Below are 24575 nucleotides of genomic sequence, written 5' to 3'. Positions count from 1 at the left end.
ATAACAAAGCCACAAAGGATAATCTTAAAAACAACAATGTCTGTATTCTGTAATGGCCCATTCAGGCTTTAATCCCACTGACAATATGTGAAATGACCTCAAAACTGCTGGGAGATTTAGAGAAAATTAGCATGGAAAATGGGCAAAGATTTAAATTCTAAATAAAAAAAATTCTAAAATGTGTAAATGTATTGTGGTGGTGAAGGGTGACAAATATTTTAATTGCATTGAAGTTTTAAGGTGTAAGGGGACCAAGTGTGTAAAGGGGTGAATACTTTCTGAAGTGAAAGTATGGGTGAAGTGATGAAGTCACTGCTTTGCTGTGACAATTGCAGGCCCGAAGATGGCAGTGTGGGTGTAATTTCTCAAGAGCTCTATGCAAAGTGTGTTGCAATTTCTGCAGCTTGTAATTAAAATCAGTATGTACAGCCTAAGCTGAATTGTTGATCCATCATGTGAACCCAAAAGACTGGAACCACGGAGACCCTATCTAAATAAGACAAGGGATTATCTACAAATGCTTGAGATCAACAAACGATCAGCTTAATTATATTATTAAGAGGGACATTATTGGAATTTCAAATTCTTACAGTTGACTTATCAAATATTCACAATGTATGACCTTTTAAATGGCAATTTATTGTTATGTAATGAATACATAAATTAATTCTGTAAATTATGTAATTCTGTATATAAGTTATTGTATATTAAGTTGTCAAGAAGTGAAGCCGATATCACATGACGCAAAATGTTCCTATGACATTATTGTACGTTTGTATCAAATCTGGCATCATGGAAATGATTATACTCTGAAGGTTGCAGGTTTCATACAGTATAGTATTGCTGTACTCATTCCCTTCGGAGCAATTTTGTTTTGTGCCAGGACTGAGGAAAAGAACATTAACAATTTAAACATTTAGAAAGTTTAGTAAATACTATACTATGTTATCATACACATAATTTTATGTATCATATACAGAATTATGTTATGTGTCTCTAAGTTATCAGTAGAACATTATGTCACCATTCACAGTTCGCAGTTCAGTTAAAATGATAATTTTTCATTTTCATAATTTCAGCACTGGATTCAGATATAGAGAAATGTTAAACTACACTAATTTTCTTCAAGAGAAATTAATAATTTGTTTGCATCTATGCCTCATGAAATTTTGTTTGGAAGAATACAATTTGAACCCTGGGGTGGATTCATTACCATTGAATTGTTGCCTAAAGCTGATGACTTTTCTGCACACAGTTGCTTGTTTGATGATACATACTCATCAGATATTTACATCAGATATTTATTTAACAGGAAAATAATTAATGTCCTTTTGATGTAGAGTATGTCAGTTTTAAAGACAAGAGCTGAAAGTCTGAAATGGCATGTCTGGATATAAACTTTATGTTTACTTCTGATTGTCAACCCACTAAATGGACACACCATTGATACAATGTGAGCTTACATGTAACATGGTTTCCAAAAGACCGATATCAAATACTCCAACTAACAACTTTGCTGCTGTATCTATAGCTGAAGGTGGCAGTTTCCATGTCTAAAATGAAAGGCCTTGTGCTGGGTGGTCCTAACGATGGGGTGTTTATGAAAATAAGTGCAACTATTTTCAAAACACCCTATGCTTACCAAAAACACCATGCTAACACAGTGGTGCTTCTGCGATTCAGACACAGTGAACCTCTCATGTTTGCACTGAATGTTATAGGCAGAAAGCCTGTATTCTATACTAAGCCTATATTCTGATACAAACTAAAGAATCACCTCTTCAGATTACAGCATGGCTCCCTTGACCCCCCTCTAGGCCTATCTTTCTTTTTCTCTCTCTTTCTGTGGATATTTCTTTGAATAATATTACACGTTTAGTTGTGTAAATATGGGTTATCTGTCTAGTGGTGCTTTCTTTTATGATACAAATTGTTGTTTATGAGGTGAACATTATTATTTTTATGGGCCTCTGTGCCTTGGAGATATCACATTTTTGTATTCTGGAGAGTTCCGCAGATGTTCTCCTCTTCTGTATGTGGCTCTAGATAAGAGCATCTCCTATGTAATGTAATTGTAATATTTTGGTTTGAATTGGAAGTTGGAATGCATAACATGTTACTTGTTTTACCTAACCTTGTTTTTTCTTGCCTTTCGCAATTTTGATGTGGGAAGGACAACAAAATACTTATTAGTGACTAATACATTACCCCCATACACAACACAGAGCTTCACTCATGATAGCTAGAAGTTGGGACCTCAGTGTCCTGCCATCCTGACAGAATCTCTTTTTTCATTCTGTCATAGTTAGCAGTTTGCTATGTGTAAACATAACACTCTTTTAAAGAGGAAACAGATACCGTTGATCTATCCCTATTATGTCACACCATCATCACACCTGCTGGTATTTTTTTAAATAAATCCCAATGGCATTACACTTTCATATCTATGCAGATGGAACAATTCAACCTGAGGGCCCCCTTAAAATGTTAATGTTGGCACTATTTTAGCAATACAAATACAATTGGTAAATGCTTGCACTACAGAAAGAGGTATGTCTGAATCAACTTTTGCATGTTAGCACTGTATACCATGTACTGTGCAACTTCATAAGTCTTAAGTGTGAAATGAGATGTGTATACAGGCCAATCAGGACACTTTCCATATCTCTGTAATCAAAGTGAAAAGTCCTCCCACACATTAATTTTCTTTTCATCATTGGTGTGTAGTTCCCTATTTGAAAAAAAAAAACTATAAAAAGGAAGCTTTCCACATTCCCTGTATTACCTGTATATATTGCCTGAGCCAGTCTTATCCCATCTGCAGTCAAACTGAGCTGCTAGGCTTCTCACAAAATCAATTATGAGATCACATATAACACCCATCCTGACCTCACTACACTGGCTTTTAGTTTCTTTTTTAACCTTAGAAGAAATGAGGTTGTGCCACTTTTGGGAAGGAAAAAAGTACCAGCACAATGTTACTGTACAAGCTGTTTTGGAGTTACGTGAAGTGTATTTTTACATGTTTTATTTATTTATTTACTTTAAACCAGAAACACGCTTTTGCCCCAATACCAGTGATTGTAGTGCTGACAGGTCATCAGGAACTTCTTTAAATATTTAAAATATCTTTTGTCACACATAGAATTCTCTAGGTCACAAAAACATGCACTATAATGGAGGAAAAACTCAAAAAGTAGACATTTCCTTTAAGGTTGAAATGTCATGAACATACAAAGATATTTAGTTGGATGGTGTTGAATGATGACCGAAAGTCTGTGAATAAGAGCTGTGCATACAAATTGGTGCTTATGGTGTTTTACATTTTCCATGCCTCTTCAAACTTCAATCTTACTGTAATGATTTTTTTCCAAGTGCCTTAATTCCTACTGAGGTTAAGCAATGGGTCACAAATCATTTTGCTGGATTATCTTGGCAATGAGAATGGTTGTTGATGTTTTACATATTATAAGCATCCCTGCTTATAATATGTAAACTTACAGTGCACTTGTGTCAAGTGAGAATTGAAGAGGTTTTGAAAGACACTGTATAACTCTTCTGAACTACAGCATTCTGTTACGTATCTCCAAACCTCCTTTGTTGATGGTGATGTTTTACACCTTCGGTGACTGTTTAATTGGAAATGTGAGAAATCACATTCGTTAAGCTATGTGAGAAAAATGCTGCAAATTGTACACTTGCATTGCTATGAGAAATATGCAGATGTATGACCGAAGATGCCATTGATTGTAAGTGAAGGCTTTCATGACCAGTGTCTAGTGTGGGCTTTGTTTTCTGTAGCTGTGGTGAATGGGGTGAATATTGACACCCGTCTCTCCTCCAGTGCTCATCAACCACAGTGTGGAGAACCTCAGGGCGTTCCTTCACCGTGGCCTGTTGTATGCGGAGCTCAAACAGTGGCAGCAGGCTGCTTCTGATTTCAAGGCTGTGATCAAGCTGGACAGGTGATGCTTTTCAAGCTTCAGATGTTTGGGCAGCGTTCTGCCACCACTGGATATGAGACACATGATGTGAAAGATTAATTAAACACTGACAGCTGTATTTTCACAAGCTAAAATTGAATGTGCTTGGCAGCAAAATAGGAATTATGTCTGATTCCCCCAACGTTCCCCTGTTTATCACTACACAGAAATATCTTTCAGAGGGCTTATCAATAGATTATTTATTTCAGTTGATATCAGATATTACTCTTTAATATTTGGTCCCACACTTTCGAACACTTTCTGAAGATGCTTTCTAATTGTTTCACCTAAGTGGTCTGTTGTTGAATCTGAACACAGGCAGGGGATAGACATAACCAGATAAATATTTAGGATTTAGGTCTTCATTACTATTCATTAATCTCAACAGAGGCACAGACAGAGGGGCTGAGGTTGAGGCTTGATTTTTTGACGCACAGTGTATTCTGTGCTTGATTGTGGCCTCATGGCCAGATTAGATGCTAGGCTGTAGAATGACCATACTTACATGCAAAAGGCCTTTCTCAGTCCTGCCTGAAGCTTTTTAGACACCCTCAAATATTTCTCTTCACAGCCTCAGTTATCTCCTTCCTCTGTATAAAGCTTGTTAAAGTCACTGACGCTGCTCAAACAGGTGTGTTCTAGCCAATTTCATGGGTGGGCGGAGGTGGATGTGCTGTTTTAGATGGGATGCATCTGGATGTTCATTCAATCAATTTATTAATCAGTCGATTAAATTATTAGGAACATTTTCATTATTTCATAAAAGAAGACTTTAGTCCTTTACATATTTACATACAGTATGTTCAGATAATTTGAAACAATATATAACAATATATTATTATTATTATTATTATTATTATTATCTAAAAGAAATCTCAAAACTAAAGAGTTTCAGTATGTAAATGTGTGCTCTGTTTATATGTAGTACCTAGCATCCCAATTCAGGACTGGTCTAACTGGGAGAAGAAAAAATAAACAACAATACTCAAATTGGAAAAACTGGACAGATACAAAGATCAATCTGCAAACTGGTAGTTTCTACTCACCCAGGAAATACAAATATGGTTTCTTCTCCTCAAGTATCAAATAAAAACTGAAAATCTGTGTGTTTATCAATCAGTGACAGTTTTTTTTTTAGAATAGAAATGTTCAGATATGCCTAATTAGAAATATTTGTTCTAAACGTTTGTAATATTGGCATATATTTATATAAAAACATGGCCACTCTTTTGGGTTGTACAAGCCTTTTATTTGGGAACGTCTCATTGAACCATAGAGGATTTTTAGACAGGAAGTGCCACAAAAAATTATGTAATTATAGGAGAAGGTCATGGTGATTCAGGTGTGCTCAACCAAAAAAAAAAATGTATGTTCCCTTATGTTATGCATAAATTTCTCATTTGTTCATAAACTGCTGAAAATAAATTTCCATTTTGGGAGTACAGTTCTGCAGCAGTGGCCTATGTGAGTCTGGGATTGGTCTACATGCTGAAGATGGGTCAGAACCAGAGGGCCATCCAAATGTTCACCAATGCCCTGAAGAGCGACCCCACCTACATCAGGGGCTACATCTGCCGTGCCCAAGCCTACCACAGGGTAAGTGGCCCACAGTTCCCCTGTGAGTTAATTTTGTTATAAGTGGTGTTCCTATAGTCAGAGAGGGATTGTGGTGGAAATATACTTATGATTTAGGTGGGTTGATGTCAATGTGTTTTGTATAATAATAAGGTGTGGAAATTAAAGTTATTTCATTAAAATAGCTCATGATGTATAGTGTATAGTGCTCAGGTCCAACATCTAGGGATGCATTTTGCAAACAAATTAATGGTTATGTAATTCTAATGAATTATGAATTTATGTTTGTGGGGCTTCAACTGGACGTGGAGATTCAAGCCAACTCACCCATTGACCTGCAACATAAAATTAGCTAACACTTGTTAGAACCAATGACACTGAAGGAATCTCAAACCTCTCAGTTTTGCATTTGAGATGCTCTAGAGCGTGAGTATCTGGGGCTAAGAGTTGAAAGCCCTGGACAACCCAGTTACTGCATGTGCCTTTGCCGTAAATATAATTCTGGAGGGACAAAGCAACTGCATTACCTGTGGTATGGTGTCATGGAAAATCTTTCACTCCAATGTAACTAGGTGAACAAGCTCCAGAGGGCCCTGAGGGATCTGACCAGTGCAATTCACATGAAGCCAGACATGCAGAACCTTTACATCATGAGGTAGAGATAAGAACTTTTTCAGCATTAACAAAATACATTTTCATTTAAAGAACAAGAACTGGCCTCCCTCCCTTCCCTTTAAAACAAAAGACTGCCCTTTTTTCATTGCACTCATGAATATTAATCAGAGTGATTGGTTTTAAAACCAAAGAATTAACAGACTCACTTCTAATGGAAATTCATGAGCACCTGCACTCATTATGGCATTGATGTTTATAAAGAAAAAGCCAGGTCTCCCTCATGATTGAACAGCCTCTGCTGCTATTATTCCTTAGCCATTACTACTGTAAATGTAACCAACTTTTCCTTGCTTGAATTCAGTTCTTTACCTGTCTTCCTCTAATATCAGTAATCTGATCCTGTATCAGCCAGCCTTGGAGGCTGCACAGCATACATCCATAGGCAGAAAAGCATTGATCAATGTGTTGCAGGGGGCAGTACTTGTGTGATATGGAGCACTTTGAACTGGCCACATTCTGTATCCACCATGCAGCGGAGATGAACAAAGGTACAGTATTTTCTATTTGGTTAAAAAACTGAAGAGAAGGGAGTTATTCTGCTGTTTATTTGAAGGAAAGGTTGGTAGTTTGGCAGTGTAATGTAGAGGTTAAGGAAGTTGATGCCACTCAGGGAAGCAAAGGACCAAAAATTACAGACAGAGGAGCAAGGTTTGAATCTCAGATCTCAGGGATTGCTTGTGTTTTCTTCAGTTCATAATGTTGCCTAAATTGCTTCAATAAGTAACCAGCTTTATAAACAGGCATTAGGTATAATATAAACTGATAAGTGACTGTGGATTTGGCCTTAGTTAAGAAAGTTCATAATATTTATAATGCAATGAGGAATGGACGTATGTAGCCTTATTCGTAGGGCTTATAACCTTGGAGTAATATGAACCTCACCGAGTGGTCACTCTGATGCAAGGTGAGCTCCACGGATGTGCTTTGCTAATAAAGATGGTCATTAGAAATTGGACTATTTTATTGAACAGGCTCAACAAATAAAGCCAAATGTAGTTTTGCCATATATGGCAAATACGCATTTTTGAGTGGACTGTGTTGGAGGAAGTGAATCTGTCTTGGAAACATTCCGTCAGATTGAAAAATGTGGCCTGTGGCCACAATCTCCCTCCTAGCCCTTGGATCATCTCCGATCCAGCAGGCTGCTGTTCAGTCTTTCCTTGGGAATAAGATGAAGGCCATCACCTGCCTGGTGGCTGCCAATGACGCGTGCCCTGCCCTACCCTACCTCCTTCTTTTGGGGAAGACCCAGATGAAGGCCCAGAAGTTTACGGTAGGGTTGTCATCAGCTGTTGACTTTCACTGCTCTCCAGTGCTGGACTTGAAGGGCGTCTTTAAAGATCTTTACATTTTAGGGTCTATAAGATAATGGTAGTTGGTTGTGATGAGCCACTGTCACCCTTTGATTCCTCGTTGTCATGTCAGTGTGATGCTGCTCTTTTCTTATTTGGTGAATGCAGGATGCAGTGAATAGCTTCAGAAAAGCATTGACCCTCCTGTGCCTGAACAAGACCAGCCTGTCCAGTGATTCCCAGGCTGCAGAGATTCTCTATTTGACTGGGTTGTGCTATGTGGCCCAGGCCCAACTTTTGCAGGTAGGAACCTTCCAGAAGCACCAGCCTGCAAAATATACAACCGTGCACATGTGCTCATTAACCAAACCAGCTTGAAAGACACTCCAAATTCCTAATTCTACACACATCTGTTGGGGAAATGACAATATAGCCTTACACGGGGCACCACTTATGTCGGGATTATATTTCTATATTCTCACATTGGTCACTACTTATGCAAGGCGAAGTGGTAAAACCACTTTAATCAAAAATCAGTCTCATGAAATTACAGTTATCTAGACTGTCCGACCATAATTTGGGAATTCAATTAATAATCAAAATTACAAATACTATTGATCAAATATTTAAATTAAAGATTTACAATAACCTGAAGGATATAGTTCTTGGATAAGCTATTTTGACTCTCTCAGATTCTCACGTTCTGGCAACATCAAAACAGATATGGGTTTAGTAAAATAATTTATTAGACAAACATACAAACACAGATCATAAACAAACTAATCAAAATGGGGAGAACTATGCTAAATATGGAAGATAGGAGGGCGTGTGCGGGTGCGTGTGCGCACGTGTCCCTTTGTCTGTGGACAAAAGTGGGGAGGAGCAAACGGTGGGTTGGCCGCATTCATGTGGGGTGCGTCTACATGTATAGTGTAACCAGCGTGATTAAATAACTTGGCTCAGCTACAAAGGAGTATTGCTCCCGGTAGTGCTGGAGAGGGAAGCGTAACTTCAGCTCTTGAACAGTAGATGCAACCAAACTCATTATTTGCCCACTACCGACTATACAAGGAGTGTGGTGTCGTTAGGGTTGGAAAGTTAGTCGGGGAGAAAGAGAGGGAGAGAGCAAGGCCACATGTGTGGTTGTATTCTATCGGTTACATTGCCAGCGCAAATCATTTGAAAAGATAAAATGGAAACACAAAATCATGTTAACTCAGTACAGTCTAAGCCAAACTGCTATTGCCTGAAAGGTTTGCTTAGTCCTACTGCATGTCCGTCCACTCAGGTAGCGGCCTTTGGTGGCCCTAGTGTGGTGAATTTGTGGAGGTTTCCAGGTGTGAGACACGCAAGCCGAGTAGCAGCGGCTATGTTGCCCCCAAAAGTCAAAAAGGTTCTTCTTCCTCTAGCTCGGTTAGTCAGCGCAACGCTGGGCGTGTGCTGGTTTCCACGTGAGATGGATCAGGCATTGCTGCCACAGGCATGCTAAGGCGGCAGAGCCTGGTTGCTGTGTAAAGCGACTTTATCTGTGCGTTTAGATAAGCCGGTGACAGCAGCGATCTTAAGCATTCTGCAAGCCTTTGAATTGGAGTTCTACGGTCATTTCCATTTGGACGGCACAGACTGACCGAGTGTACCTATGCATCTTATTTATTTATTTATTTATTTATTTATTTTAGACATTGCCACTCAACTTGGGCTGTACATGTCCAGTTCCCACCCTAATTTGGAATATCCGGTTCACTTTTACCATGTACCGTGTACCATGTTCATTCTTATCTGGTTTGTCCCTTCATTCACTCTCACCACATCTGTGCCATTTTATCAGGATAAGGCCCTCTTTCTCCTGGCTCTGGATGCCTTCAGCAGTGCAGTGAAGCTCAACCATAATTATGCAGATGCTTACCACCAACGTGGCATCTGTCGCATGCACCTGAAACAGCCCAAGAGCCTTCAGGATTTCAACCGTGCCCTCTCTCTTCACCCCACCCACTTCCAGGTAGTCATTTAGTTGTCGTACCATTGCCATCTGAGCGTATACCCCCACCAAGAGTTACAGAATTTGCCCTTGGTAATCAAAGCATTTTTATTTCACTTTGCTATTCCCTGCAAATAAGTCACTACTGAATAGTGAGGCAGGGAAATATTGAAACCCTTCCTCCATGTACTGCAGTCCTGCCAATTACTGTCATGTGCACAGCACACTGGCACAAACCTGGTCTTATGTGACTCAAGGGGTTGAGGTAGCCAAGGGTCCGCTGGAGACTGTTATTGTGTCCCCATATGAAACTTCTTGTCATTTGTGTAACTAATGAGTGATTTGGTGTTAGTGTATACAGCCAGGGAAATTTGTAGAATTAAATACACTAGCCATTCAAGAATGAAGTTGCTTACCCCAATCTTGAGTTTTCCTGACCGTGTAATTTGGAGAACATTTAGGTTGGCTGTGCATGTATGCACATGACATCACTGTAGGCCTGTTTAGGCAGTAATCAGTGGAATGCAATCAAATAAACCAGGACAGTTATGCAATTAAGAACCAAGTGAAGTTAGTGGATGGGTGCAAGTGTTAAATCATATCCGAAAAGGCCAAAGACAATAATTAATTCGCTGTCGTAGTTCTGGCCTGGAACAAAAGCTTGCACCCTAACCAGCCCTTGCTAGATAAGATTTGAAAGACCTGTTGTAATGATTAGCCTAACTGAGATGTTTAAGACTCTGAAATGTCTTATTTGCTTAAGTGACTTAAGAAAACTCTGTACTGACCTACAGGCAGCTTAAAAAAGAATTGATGAAAAACTAGTCCTAATCACTTCACTGCATAAAATTGCCATAAGGTGATTTGAGACCACTTTCAAATTGTCTCATAATGAGCTGACTAACTGGTTACCAGAAATTTTCTGTAGTACCTTGAAAAGCAAAAAAGTGATTTGTTGAAAGAATGGGGCATTGGCATGGTGAAACCTGCTTTTGTACTCTCTCATTGTACAGTGTGTAGCTGATTCCTTTATTGTATTCTGCACTGTATTTTTCTTTGCCATTAGGCCTATCTTAGCCGGGCAGCCCTCTTCGGAGCTGAGGGGCGCTATGCTAAGGCCATTCTCAACTGCAACGAGGCCATTCTGATCCAGCCCTACAGTGTGCGAGCATACCTGTACAGAGGGGTGTTCAAATTCCACATGAAGGTGAGACATCAAACATTATTATAGGCCAATTAATAGAGATCTAGGGCAACTTTGAGCATGGCACCAATTTTGTCATAAAAGAATATATAACAAATTATCAATAAGATTATTCCCCTACCCTTCTTAGCCGTCAATGAACCAAACTTCTGAAATACATCTTGGTCACTTATTCATTTTTATCACACCACATGCTATTCAAAAGAATCACTGAAAATAATTATATGTGTATGTGACAATGGTTGTTTTCATGTTTTCCGCACCTAACCAAAAAGCTGGGTAAAACCTGCCCTAAAAACGTGCCGTGAGTGACACAAGGTGAAAGGATGGAGGCCAGAAATATTAATTGTCACGGGTGTCCAAACACTTTACTTCATACAAAATGTTACACTCCAGCTATAATTTAATTTATAAGTTAATTAGTAGCTGAATACGTAGCCACGGTCTATTACAGTCAATGTAAGATATATGCTTTTCACTGTTAAAATGTATATATGCAGTCCTTATTAATAAATCACAAAATCACCATTAGTTTTTCAAATTGTATTGTAAACTTTATAATTAAATAATTAATTACACTTTTGTCAGGCGCAGTTTACATGAAGTCTATATTCCTCAAGCCTGTAGGAACCATGCTTTCATACCAGCATAAATGTGGTCAGTGGATTGACATCATAGCAAAGCAAATCATGTGTTATGCCGCACTTGAGAGTACCCAATAACATAATGTTACATTATCCTTCATAAAGAATTACATTTGGCTAAAAATTATTTACAAATATGTACTTATATATTATTAAAGGTGCTACTGTGTAAATTTTTCATGGAGGCTTTAGGACATGTACAGGACAGTGTGACCATTTCTATATGACATTTTTGTAGAAATAGAAATTTTCATTCAGAAACTTCACTCATTGTTTTTCAATGGTAGATTTATTTTGGGATGTTCATATGAAGATGTTGGGAATTACATTTTGATTCCCTGCTACTGGGATGTGTTTTCATGGAAAACTTCTGACTACGCACATAATAGATAGCTTATTGCAAACTGAATATTACAATACATGGCAAGGTAGAATTTTTCAAATATATTTTAATGTCAGTGTAACTAGCTAATGTAAATCAGCATAATTTGAATATCAAATTCACTCTGTTTTATTATATGCTTCCCATGTAATGTAACTCCCCTGTTGCCTTTATATTATATAAGTCACTCTTGCCCAATCACTTCAATAATCCCATGTGTTTCGATACTCCTTTTTTCTCTTAAATTTTCTAAAACTGCAATGTGTCCTCGGTTACTATAAATTAAGGCTCACCTTGATGAAGGCGTGTCATGGCAAATTAAAGAGCAAAGAGTGTGAAATCGTCTTTTATCAAATGTTTATTCCCTGTTGATCTCCACCTGATTTACTACTAGGTGGGCATCTTATAATTTACAAGTGATCTTTTTGTTAAATCATTTTGAATGTTGTAATGTGTTTTGGGATGCGTTGAATGGTTTGTAATTAAATTATTATTATGAGTCCAAGCACCAGAGGTGCTGGAACCCTATTGTTTTTGTTCAGATTTAGATTTTTCTACCCTAAAAATGTATGCACAGTAAAAACCGTACATCATAGAGTAACCAAATTTGGCAGGTAGGTTCCCATTCCCATCCACTTCTCAGGTAAGAAAACTTACCCAGAACCCACTAATTAGAAGCGGTGCCTACATCGGTTCCACCATATTGGATTTCCACAATTTAGTATTATTTGAAAAACAATTACAATAGTTCTTCTACAATAATCACTCAATTTGCAGGAGCGCAATATTTAAAAAAGAAGTCACGAATAATCGCTGTTGTCTTTTTGGAGATGTAAAAACTTTCTGTTGTGATCAATTTCCGCATCTGGAAAATAGATCTGTACCTTATGTTGCCAAAATCTTGGATTGCCCGTCATTTTCAAAATGTTAACAGACATTTTCCTCCATCTCCAGTTTTGACCTAACCACATGGGAGAGACCTATGAAACTTGACACAATGCTACAGGGAACTTTCTTATGGCCACTGAGTGATTTTGGCACTGATGTGCCATTTGTTAAGTGATGTAATATTGCCTGTGTGTGCTTGGACCCCATGCATTTCTGCTTGCAGCTATTATTATTTATTTATTTATTTATTTATTTATTTTTTAAATTATTATTATTATTTTTATTACCAGAAGCACACAGTTGTAACTTCAGATCTAACTGCAGATTTCTTATGTCATGGTGCTTATATAGTTTATAGAGCCATTTACTGTGCCTATAAACCAGGCATTAGCTGCTTTCAAAGGCTCTAAACTTGCCACACAAATATGCAGCTTGCACATAATATTATGTTTGAATTTTTATTTAAATTTACAAAACATCCTACTTTAATTTTATTTATCCCTGCTAAATATGCATTGCATGGACAGCATATATATCAAATGGAAATGGATTCATAGTGAAGCTGTCCCCAAGTCACTGAATTATATTTGTTCTTAATTACACATTTCGCCAATTAGGACTGTGAGTAAAGTACATATTTGTAAGTTTTAACTGACTAAAATGTACACAAAAAGACCTCAGAGTCTCTTCTACAGTTTACTGTTTTGACTTCAGGTTGTGTTGTTGCAGGGGTACAGAGGTGCTGTGCAGGATCTAACCATGGCAATTAACATTGACAGCACTTGCTCTTTTGCATTTTACAACCGTGGAGTGTGCTATCAGCAGCTGAAGGAATATGAACTGGTGAGGATTCTTCTCTCTCAACGTATTCAGCCCAAGTCTTCCACAAATAAAGGCTGTACCAACCTAGCTATAATTCCATTTTCTTATACTGAATATAGCTACAGTTGAGGCCAAAAGTTTACATACACCTAGGCTAAAGATATTCAAACTCAGTTTTTCACAACTCCGCACATTTCATGTTACCATACATTTATTTTGGCAAGTCAGTTAGGGCATCTACTTTGTTCACATCAGAGGTAATTTAAAAAATCCATTAGAGACAGATTTATTTCAGCTTTAATTCACTTAGTGTATGTCAAAAGTTTACATACACCAAGTTGACTGTCTCTTTAAACAGTCTGGAAGTTGATGTAATGACTTTTTAGAAGCTTCTGATTGGCTAATTGTCATAATTAGGAGTTAATTGGGAGTTAATTGTCACCTATGGCTGTATTTAAGGGCCTACCTTTAGAGTCACTGCATTTTTGCCCTTGATACCATGGGAAAACCCAAGAAACTACGCCAAGACCTCAGAAAAAAAATTGTGGACCTCCACCAGTCCGGTTCCTCCTTAGAAGCAATTTCTGAACAACTGAAGGTACCACGAGCATCTGTACAAACAATTGTTTGCGAATATAAAAATCTTGGTTCCGCACTGTTCAGGAAGGAGGCACAAATTAACTCTTAGGGTTGAACGTGCTTTGGTCCGAAAGGTTCAACTGAACTCCCCGACAACAACAAAGGAACTGGTGAAGGAGTTAGAGGCATCAGGTACCAAAGTGTATACATCCACCATTAAGAAATTCCTACATCGACATGGCCTGAAATGCTGTCGCCAAAGGAAGGTGCCCCTACTCTAAGACCGGCATAAAAAAGCCAGAATTAAGTTTGCGGGTGATCACCAGGACGAAGACCTAGCGTTTTGGAGGAGTGTTCTCTGGGCAGATGAAACAAAAATGTAACTGTTTGGCCATAATGATCAGTGCTATGTATGGAGGAAAAAGGGTGATGCTTTTAATCCGAAGAACACCATCCCAACTGTGAAGCATGGGGGTGGCAGCATCATGTTGTGGGGGTGTTTTGCTGGAAAAGGGACTGGTGCACTTCAGAAAATAGATGGCATCATGAGGAAGGAGGATTATCTAAAAATACTGAAGTAACACCTCAAGACATCAGCTAGAAAGTTAAAACTTGGTCGCAACTGGGTCTTCCAGCAGGACAATGATCCTAAGCATACCTCCAAAGTTGTAACAAAATGAACTGATAAAGCAAGTCCGAGCAAGGAGGCCCCCAAACCTGACTGATTTACACCAGTTATGTTAGGAGGAATGGGCAAAAATTCCGGCAAAGTATTGTGAGAAGCTTGTGGAAGGCTACCCCAAGCGTTTGATTCAAGTTAAGCAGTTAAAACATATTAACAAATATTAACAAAGTGTGTGTAAACTTTTGACCCACTGAAAATTTGATATAGTACATAAAAGCTGAAATAAATCTGTCTCTTAGCTATTATTTTGAAATGACCTCTTATAGAAATAAAGTAGATACCCTAATTGACTTAACACAGGAAATGTATGGTAACATGAATTGTGTGGAGTTGTGAAAAATTGAGTTTGAACATCTTTAGCCTAGGTGTATGTAAACCTTTGGCCTCAACTGTAAATATAAAAATCTATATGACACTCTGTGGTCTTTACTTTGACAACAGATTTTTTTCTCCACAGCCTCTGTGATGTCATGTTTAGCAATATGATATGGGAGATAAGATAATAATACATTGGAAGTAATGAGAGTTAATAGTCTATTTATACAATATTTTAGCTCACATTCTAGATTTGTTGTTTTTACTGGTTCTGGCACTGACATCTTTAGAATGAATATAACTTTTTCTAAATTAATGTTTTAGAAATGGACACATTGGAACATTTTTGTTTTAATACTCTTTCTTATTATTATGAAACAACACATTCAGTTTGATGAACACTGTTGGCATTGCCCAGCCAAGAGTAGTTTGGTTTAGATCATCCAAGGTTCCTGGGTTAACTGCAGCCCTATTTCTTCCCAAGCATATGTGTGGTGCTCACAGGCTACATATTGCTGTCAGTTGTAATCATACCAATTCACACAAGTTTGCATCACTCTTGAAAGCAAGTCGCCACAAAAAGAGCACAAACACCATACTCTGTGCTTATTGTGTGGGTGTGTGAGAATATCACAGTATTGGTCTGCCATAAATCCTTATGTATATATTGAAATGAAAACACGGGTGTATTAAAATGCTGATCTACCACCCATGAGTGGTTTTGGAATCTCACGCTGCAACTTCTGTTGTGTTTTCAGCTGACACATGTTACTTCTTTTTGGGGGTATTGAACCATTTTTCAATTGTAATGTTTGCATAGTTCTCTACATTTTTGATTGAACATCAAGACTTCTGCCTACAATCAACAGAAAATTGTATTTGTCCATCATTTTTAAAGTGACGGGAAAAAAATCTGTTAGGCAGCCAGAGAAAGCAGTTTAATTCAAATGTGCGATTGTACGCAGCTTAGAAAAGGCTGTGCCTCCAGTTGCCTTTTCATGAATCAAATTCTTTCCACAGCCTTAGTCACCCTGCAGGGGGCAGAAATGTGTTTTTTTTTAATGAAGAATGCTGAGCTGATTCTGTATTTACGTATTCATAAATGAATATACAGCAAAGAGGGATTACTCTATAGTAGGGCAATATGTATTGATTATTCATTATGTATGCATTGCATGTTATTTTTTTGGCATTCACCAAGTATGACTTTCAGAATCTAATCCTCATCACTACTGTAAATGTTTTGTTTACAGTATTTTTCCATTCATTTCTAGGCCCTGAAGGACTACAGTATAGTCCTACTTCTTGCCAGCAGAAAGGAGATTGATCTAAAAGTACTGATCAATCGGGGACTTCTGTACTTGGAACTGAATGACTATCACAATGCCCTCCAGGTAACAGAGAACATCATTCTTAGATAGACAAGAACAGGTCTGGATGCTACTAAAGCTATTTGAATTGTTGCAATGGTATTTATGATGTAAGGAAAATGAGTTTGTGAGACCTGTGTTGACAGTGCTGGGGTATGTTGTGGGCAATGAAGTGGTAGACAGGGTTGAGAGGTTATGTTAGAAGGCTTTTCCTGTGGGTAGAGCATTTTTACCATATGACTTCAATAATCAAACCCCACGTTGCAATTACCCAAATGTGTGATCATAGTGAACAAAGAAGAATGTCATCATTTCTTTGAATATTTCCCATATTGATTTTTAGTTAAAGAATTCATCCCACTGGGGTTTAAAGGTCACCTTATTCTCTTGACTGATATTGCACTTTTCTTTCAATAAAGCCCTGCATCTTTTTTAAATGTCATACAGACAAGAATAGATCTATTTCTTCTGAGAATCCATCATGTCGCATCAGTCCCATCAGCGAGTATTTTAAAACATGACAAGCTGGGCTTGTCACCCATAGTGATTGTAGCTTTCTTTCCTCTTTTAACACAAAAAATGTAGAGAAAAATCTGAAGTAATAATTCACTGGTAGACAGCCATTCAGAATAATGAACTGGGGACTTGGCTACCAAATGAAAAGGAATATGCACCAGTTACTTTGGCTAGGTAGATGAATCAGCCCTTATCACTCTCCTCAGTTAAATTTGACTTTAGATTTGAAGGTAGATTTTAAATATATTTGGCTTCTTATTTTGGTTTCAAATTGTTCTGAGTTTATAAGTGTGTTGTTTGCATATAATAGACAGTAATATCTGTCTACTTTTTTTCTAATGTTATTGCAGCTATTGCCCACCTCAGTTTAAATGTATATCAAATTTAAAAAGAGCATTAGCCTCATAATTTTGTTTGAAAATTATTCATTTATTATTAATGCCTCCATTTTATTACTAAGTTCACTGGTATTAGTAAACTGCAACAAACACAGCATGTACTAAATCTTTAGAATTTTTAGAACCAAAAGGTTTTTTAAATGAATAACCATTTTGGAAATAGCCAGAAAAACAAATCCCTAGTTATTGTTTATACACACCATTATTGACATTTAAGTACAAACACACACACAGTAGTTCCAGAGGGCGTTACAACTTCACACTAATACAGTATGGGGTGGCTGACATCAGCAAATATGTTTCTTTACTGGTGAGTATCAAGATACTGAGTCCAGGTATGACCCAGCAGAGCCCCAGATCCACAGTGGTCTGGCTTGAGACTGGATACTGAACCTTTCTACCCTTCCTTGTAGGATTTCAAAGCTGCCTCTGGAAAAAGCCCAGGAGATGCCACCATCTATCATGCCTTGGGTGTCCTCCATCACAGGTCTGTTCCACCTTTTACAAACAGTATTTTGGCTCATTTCCATGTGACAGGATATAGTTCCTGTGTCTCATACAAAGATAATTGCGTAGCGTTCCAGGGAAAGGCTGGGTATGGGTAAATAAGGGTATCCTCTGCAAAGTCGTTCTGCAACCTCTGGGGCCCCGCCCTTCTCATGTGCCTGCATGGGTTCTGCCTGTTCTGGCCCTTGGTGATGAAATGGGTTTCCAATAGTGGTCAGGACAGCAGACAATCTACACAGCAAAATTTATACGTTAAATTCAAATCTAACAGAGTCCGACAGAGACAATATTAGTGTTAGATGTATTCTATCACAGTTTTTTGTACACTGAAGATTTTGCTGTGTGCCCATTTTTTGTCACAGACTGAAGACCTACCTCTGCACCACTGCTCCTTGACCCTCTTTAGTTATCTTCATTTGGTCTTTTTGGAATTCTCTCTGGGATAATAATCTTATAGGTATAGCTGTAATATGTAAATATGTTAGCTGTATATCAGTATTTACTTCTGTTTACAATACAGTTAATTGTTGTTTTTTTGTTTTTTTGACTAGCTTTTCGCTTATTGATTATAAATTAGCTTTTTGTTCGCAGTTTTGTATTCCTGAAAGTAACACTGATGTTCTCCACAATGGGTGTAACTGAAGTGTCCTGTTGGGATTCAAACCAAAATCCCCTTGGTCTTGAGGCCAGTGCCCCTGCCATCATTAAAGAATCCTCCAACATCCAACCCAGCCTCTCCCCTTTTTCAGTTCGCAGCCCCCTACCTTTGTAAAAACGTAATGATTTTTGATTTGTTCAAGGGCAAAGGCAAGGGTAAGTCCACATTTGAAATTAATGTCCATGTTTGACACTTCAATGGGCCCAAGATTCTCCTCTAAAGGAAAACCTTGTTTAGTTTTTTCCAGTCTAGCTGAAAAATAGAAGTAATTACAAGCATCCTTAACTGCTTCATGCTACAGATTTGTTTTGTCAATACTCAGTCACCTTGCAAACCTGTCTGTACTGTTTGGTTTGTACTCCCTCTTTCTCCCTAAGGCTTTTTTTCTGACAATATTGATTTCCTTCTGACTTCATCTGTAAGTCAGCACTGCTGGTTGTTGTTCATTTTTCACAGAATACATATTGAAGGTGGGATTTTGCCCAGTGGTGTTATTATGGATCACAAACTTTTACTGACCCTTAATAAATAATGACTGATCACTTGAAAATCCCTTTTCACTAGTTGCCAGCCCAGTCTTTACCTGATTGACATAAAAGATGAAAAAAATTTTTTTTGAGGTCCCTAGATTCATATGACTCACACATGAAACACATACATGCCATCTCAAAAACCTTCATCAAGCTATGAGTGTCGAAATAAGAGCCTTTACTGATTTATCTGTCAGTATTTACAATACATGCTGAAGTTCCATGTTATAGAGTAAAAGAACAGCTCTGAGGATTGTCATTCTGCTTTGGTGGACAGAGTCACTGAGAAATGTTTAATGTTAAATCAGCTCTGATAGGGCACATTCTGACACTAGACACTGAACTGTGTTTGAGTGTTCCTGTGAGATCACCTGGAGCTATGCTCCTATTGGGGTCTGCCTTGGCAATAAGAGGTTACAGGTGAGGTTCCAGACCAACAATCATCCAAAAAAGGCAACTCAAAAATCAGTGGTTGAGCTGGCAGAGGTGAGCTGCTGTCTCAATGGCCAGATGACCTTCTGGTAAGAATTAAGATCTGACTGAGCACCAGTCCTCAAAAAATTCCCATGTACAGGCTTCTGTTTAGTAAGAATCCTGTGGACATGGAGGCTTGGCCATGTGCAGAGCTGTGGTACCTGGAGGCCTCCAGACAAGACTGCACACAGACAGTGGATATGTGGTGCTTGTTGGCCATCAGTATCAGTGGTGTCCTTTAGCAGCTCCATCCATGACTGAGCAGCCCTCTTTGGGACCTTCTGTTCATTCCATTAGAGTAGCGGCCTAAAAGTTGCGCCCCATCAAAACGTAATCCCAGATTTTCCTGGCTGGGTTGCTGCACCTAGCAGAATAACCTCCTATACAGCGTAAATAAGAAGTAAATACTGTGTAAAAAATAAAAATAAGAAAAAATAAAAGCATGCACTTATTGTATGTCGCTTTGGATAAAGGCACCTGCCAAATAAATGTAATGTAATATAAAAAAGTCAACTGCTGGTGTGGCATAAGAGCTGGTGCAATACAACATAAACCTCACTGCTGTCAGCTCCCAGAGGGCGGAATGCTATGAGAGGCCCATGGGAGATTACAGCTTGTTGTTGAAGCTGTAATCTCCCTGCTGCACTGTGCCCATGCTATAATTCTTGAGTCTCAACCTGGGACCTCATATGTCTTTCAGAGTACAGTTCTTAATTGATTTGCTTGTTGCTGTGATAAAATATAAAAACGATTTCGTTATTAAAACTGAAAATGTTTTAATAACTAACAAAGATGGGGTGAGATGTTGTTTGTTTCTGTCAAATCAGCGTGAACATCATTCATAGATACCAATGTGGTAACTTTGAATGATGTTCATGCTGATTTGACAGAAACAAACATCATCTCATTCCATCTTTGCTGCTTCATTAGTATTAATAGCAGTAAGATGAGTAATCAAATCTGTGGGGTTACTACGCCCTCTAGTGGTACTTCAGCTTGTAGTTTATAATTTTATTACTTCAGTAATGCTGTTATTATTGCTTACTTAGAAGCATTAAATTGCATTACATATATAAACAAATACAAAAAAGATACTTTTCTAATCATTGTGCCATGTGCATGCATAGTACTTTAATTACATTCTAAACCTTTGAACTGCAGCCAAACCCTGGTCCACACTATGAGGGATTAAATGCCTTTTTGAGACTCCTTTGTGCACTTTTATCTTGACTACACATAGTTTACCACATTTGCTCAGGTTTACGTATGCATTTGTGTTCCTTTGTATTGAGTTTGTATTTGAAATTACCTGTTGTTTCTCTGAGCTGTCATTCTAACACCAAGCCCCACCTAACACCACTATGCTCATATCATTTTGTGAAAAAATAAGTGAGCACCATGTGTATGCTGGAAATGTCCTATGCACTATAGGCTTGGCCAACTGCAGGAGTCGACTGAGGCCTACACTCAGGCACTGCAACTCAACCCCTTCTTCCTGGATGCCTACGTGGGGCGAGGCAATGCTTCCATGGACTACGGTCATGCCCAGGCCAATAAGCAAGCCCAGAGGGACTTCCTGTCTGCCCTCCACCTCAACCCCCTCTGCTCCTCAGCTCGCATCAGCCTGGGCTACAACCTCCAGGTACCTGCCTAAAAAGACAATGACAGAGATGTGTAATGCCTCTGTGACCTTTAGAGGCAAACCTCCAATTAATTTCTCAGCAGCAATATTGAATGCGTGAAATCTTTCAGAGATGCCATGAGGGACAGTCTTCAGGCCATATTACACGATGTCAGTGCCTTTAAAAAAAAATCTCCACAGCATTGCTCAAATTAGGCCTGTGTTATCCCTACCTGTTGTAAAGATGCTTATCCATGCTTTCATTACTTTCAGGCTGGATTATTTTAACTCCTTTCATCAATATTCCTTCAGAATCATTAAACAAGCCCCAGTACGTACAAATCTGTGCTCCATCATTTTTAATAGCCCACCATAATTAGTACCCATGTCACACCTATGGTGATTAAATTACATGGCCCCTCATATGTTACTGTGTTAGCCTTAAGACTCTCTTGTTGACTTTTTGCATGACTGTACTCTGCCCCGAGTCTTAATTAGTTTTTAATTCATTAGATTTTTTAATTGGTTGACTTTTTACTTTGGCTTTTATTTCTACTTTAAATTTTAATGTTTTTGCTTTTGATTTTACATGTCTATATTTTTAGATAGTTTTTTGCATTAATGCGGTGGACCTGGGACTCAATGCAGCACTCAATGTAAATAGAATTTTTTTAAAGAGGCCGATTATTGTTTCATCCCTTGCATTGAGGGAATAAATTCAACCATCATTAACATGACCGAGAGTCCTAAATACAATATTGATTATTCTATTGGTGGCAAGCAATATATCTGATAGCTTTTCGACATCCTTAAACAAAGTACCACACCTAATGTTCCACTGTCATAGTTCAAGTAATAATACATGCATTGCAGATTATATGTAGAACCAGTGACATTTAAAGCAAAATTTGACCAATATTTTTGTATACGTTCCTAAATACAATGGTTTTTTAATCTTCATCTTCCTTTTCAGAATATCTTTTTTGAATTTTTATTAATTTATTTTTCTCTCGCCCATGAGAATGCAAAACCAAACATTGCAGTCTGGAAAATTTAAGCTGTGGGGGAAAAATATTGCATCACCCTCTGTCTCATGTATTTTACAAAATTTTTATATTTTCATTGTGAGGAAAAGAGCTTATATTTAGGACAACTGCTTGTACATGTCGTAAGACCCCACAGTGCAACTAACTGTAAATGACAGAACATAAAATTATATTTTTGGGAGAAGTTAGCCTTTAAAGATTATAGTATACAGTATATAAAATATTTCTTGCTGTTGGGTCTGATATCTGAGGAGTTGTCTGTTTGAATACATGAATAACTACCAAACCAAGCTGTGTTAATATGAAAAAAACTGAACTCATGTCACATGAAACTGGAATGCTGAAGTTAAAATGACTGAAGTTTGGCTTGCTTAATGTTGCATGTTAGGTATGTAGGGCAGAAACTGCGGAAACTGTGGAAACGGATGCTGCAGAATCATTGAGAGTCCCATACATTTTTCACTGAGTGTTAGATTCTCCATGTCGATTTAATATCCGACCACCATTTAGCTGCTAAATCCTCTCGATGGAGAGATCAACTTGTCCCAGCAGCTCTTCATCCCAAAGGTCTGAAGGCAAAGTCTGAATTGAGTCCTGAATAAATGCTAAAACTGTAATACTATTGTATTGAAATTAACTTGTAGGCATTAATGTACAGTAAGCTCCATAATGTTTGGGGCAAATACATTTTCTTTCATTTGGTTCTGTACTCCACAATTTTAGATTTGTAATCAAATAATTCACATGTGCTTGAAGTGTAGATGCTTTTATTAAAGGGTATTTTTATACATTCTGATTTTACCATGCAGAAATGACAGCACGTTTTATACATAGCCCCCCATTTCAGGGCACCAAAATGTCTGGGACAAATGGCTTCACAAGAATTTCTGTTTAGTCATGTGTGTTCAATTGCTTCCTTAGTGCAGTTATAAGAGAGTTTCAGTGTCAAGGCTTTTGATTGCCTTTGGAGTCAAGCACAGTGGGTAAGGAACTGGGCTTGTAACCGAAAGGTCGCAGGTTCGATTCCCGAGTAAGGACACTGCCGTTGTACCCTTGAGCAAGGTACTTAACCGGAATTGCTTCAGTATATATCCAGCTGTATAAATGGATACAATGTAAAATGCTATGTAAAAGTTGTGTAAGTCGCTCTGGATAAGAGCGTCTGCTAAATGCCTGTAATGTAATGTAATGAGTCTGTTATTGACATTTGTCAACATGAGGACCAGAGTTGTGCCAGTGAAAGTCAAGGAAGCTTTTATGAGGCTGAGAAATAATTAAAAAACAGCCAGAGATATTGGCCGAACCTTAAGCTTCCCAAAATCAACTGTTTGTGTCACGGTTTCTGTGCAGGGTAGATCATTTTTCTGTGCCTGCACCGGCTCAGTGGTTAGCATTCCGATTAGCCACTCGGCTAATCGTTATTTTGGTGTGTGGGGACGATTAGTTCGAGCTTGCAGATTAGCCACTCGGCTAATCGTTATTTTTGGTTCCTGTGGGAGGATTGTTCCTGCTTGAACATTCCGTGCATTCCTGCAGGGTTACCTCTGATCTGTTTCACCTGTGGGTTGCTCACATCTTCCGCTGATTACCAGCCACACCTGTGGCTGGGTATTTAAAGCGTCAGTAGGCAGTGGAACGGTCCTTGAGTGTAACGTGTTTTGCTCTAGCCAGTTCCCTGTCGTATTTCTGAGCAAGGTGTAAGGAATTTAAGAACAAAGAAATTTAAAAAGAATTCTGACTTCAGTTTGTTTGTTTTTTCTTTTGAGAAAAAGGTATTAGGACGGTATATGTCCAGATTCTGAGGCTGGCGGTTTTAAGGGGTTATTGTGTCACCGTTGGGGCACAAACCTTTCTGCCCCTTACTAACTAGTTTCCCCCCTGGTTTTAGTTGGCCTCAGAACGTCTTTTGTTTGTTTTTGAAAAGACATTTTCTTTTTCTCTGCTTCGGGTCGAAGTCGTTTTTTCTTCGTTTCTTTTCCCTGTTCCTTTATTTTCTTTATATACTCCTTCTTCCTCAGTTACCCGTTTAGGGGTTTATTCATTTTTTGGGATACGTCCCTTAGGAGTATAGCACCCCCTTCTCATTTCGTCTCTCACGAGACTCAGTGGTTACTGGAGTGCCCCTTTGGTAACTTATAGATCCCCTGTTTGGTCGCGTCTGGTCTTCACACTTCCCCTCCCTCACAGTTTGGAACATCATTAAGAAGAAAGAGAGCACTGGGGAGCTGAGTAATAGTAATGGGCCTGGTAGGCCAAGGAAGAACTCTACAGTTGATGACTGATAAATTAATGAAGATAAAACCACAAATGCCTGTCCAATAGATCAGAAACACTCTTCAGGAGGCAGGTGTGGATGTGTCAGTGACTACTGTCCACAGAAGACATCAGCAACAGAGCTACAGAGGCTACACTGCCAGATGCAAACCACTAGTT

General features: G+C 38.4%; 1 protein-coding gene across 1 annotated transcript in view; it reads left to right on the top strand.

The window, feature by feature from the left end:
* Positions 1-24575, top strand: part of ttc6 (tetratricopeptide repeat domain 6) — a 71601-nt gene that overhangs the window by 40329 nt on the left and 6697 nt on the right. Inside the window, exons 17-28 of the mRNA XM_035417952.1 lie at positions 3845-3965; positions 5429-5579; positions 6131-6213; positions 6645-6721; positions 7349-7506; positions 7694-7828; positions 9354-9524; positions 10570-10710; positions 13351-13464; positions 16297-16416; positions 17720-17793; positions 20907-21117. Coding sequence (XP_035273843.1) covers positions 3845-3965; positions 5429-5579; positions 6131-6213; positions 6645-6721; positions 7349-7506; positions 7694-7828; positions 9354-9524; positions 10570-10710; positions 13351-13464; positions 16297-16416; positions 17720-17793; positions 20907-21117 — 1556 coding nt within the window. The remainder of the gene's footprint in view (positions 1-3844; positions 3966-5428; positions 5580-6130; positions 6214-6644; positions 6722-7348; positions 7507-7693; positions 7829-9353; positions 9525-10569; positions 10711-13350; positions 13465-16296; positions 16417-17719; positions 17794-20906; positions 21118-24575) is intronic.

The sequence above is a fragment of the Anguilla anguilla genome, chromosome 1, assembly GCF_013347855.1.
Source record: "Anguilla anguilla isolate fAngAng1 chromosome 1, fAngAng1.pri, whole genome shotgun sequence".
NCBI classification, from domain to species: Eukaryota; Metazoa; Chordata; class Actinopteri; order Anguilliformes; family Anguillidae; genus Anguilla; species Anguilla anguilla.
Note: the sequence above shows the minus strand (reverse complement) of the source record. Positions and strands in the feature narration are given on the sequence as shown.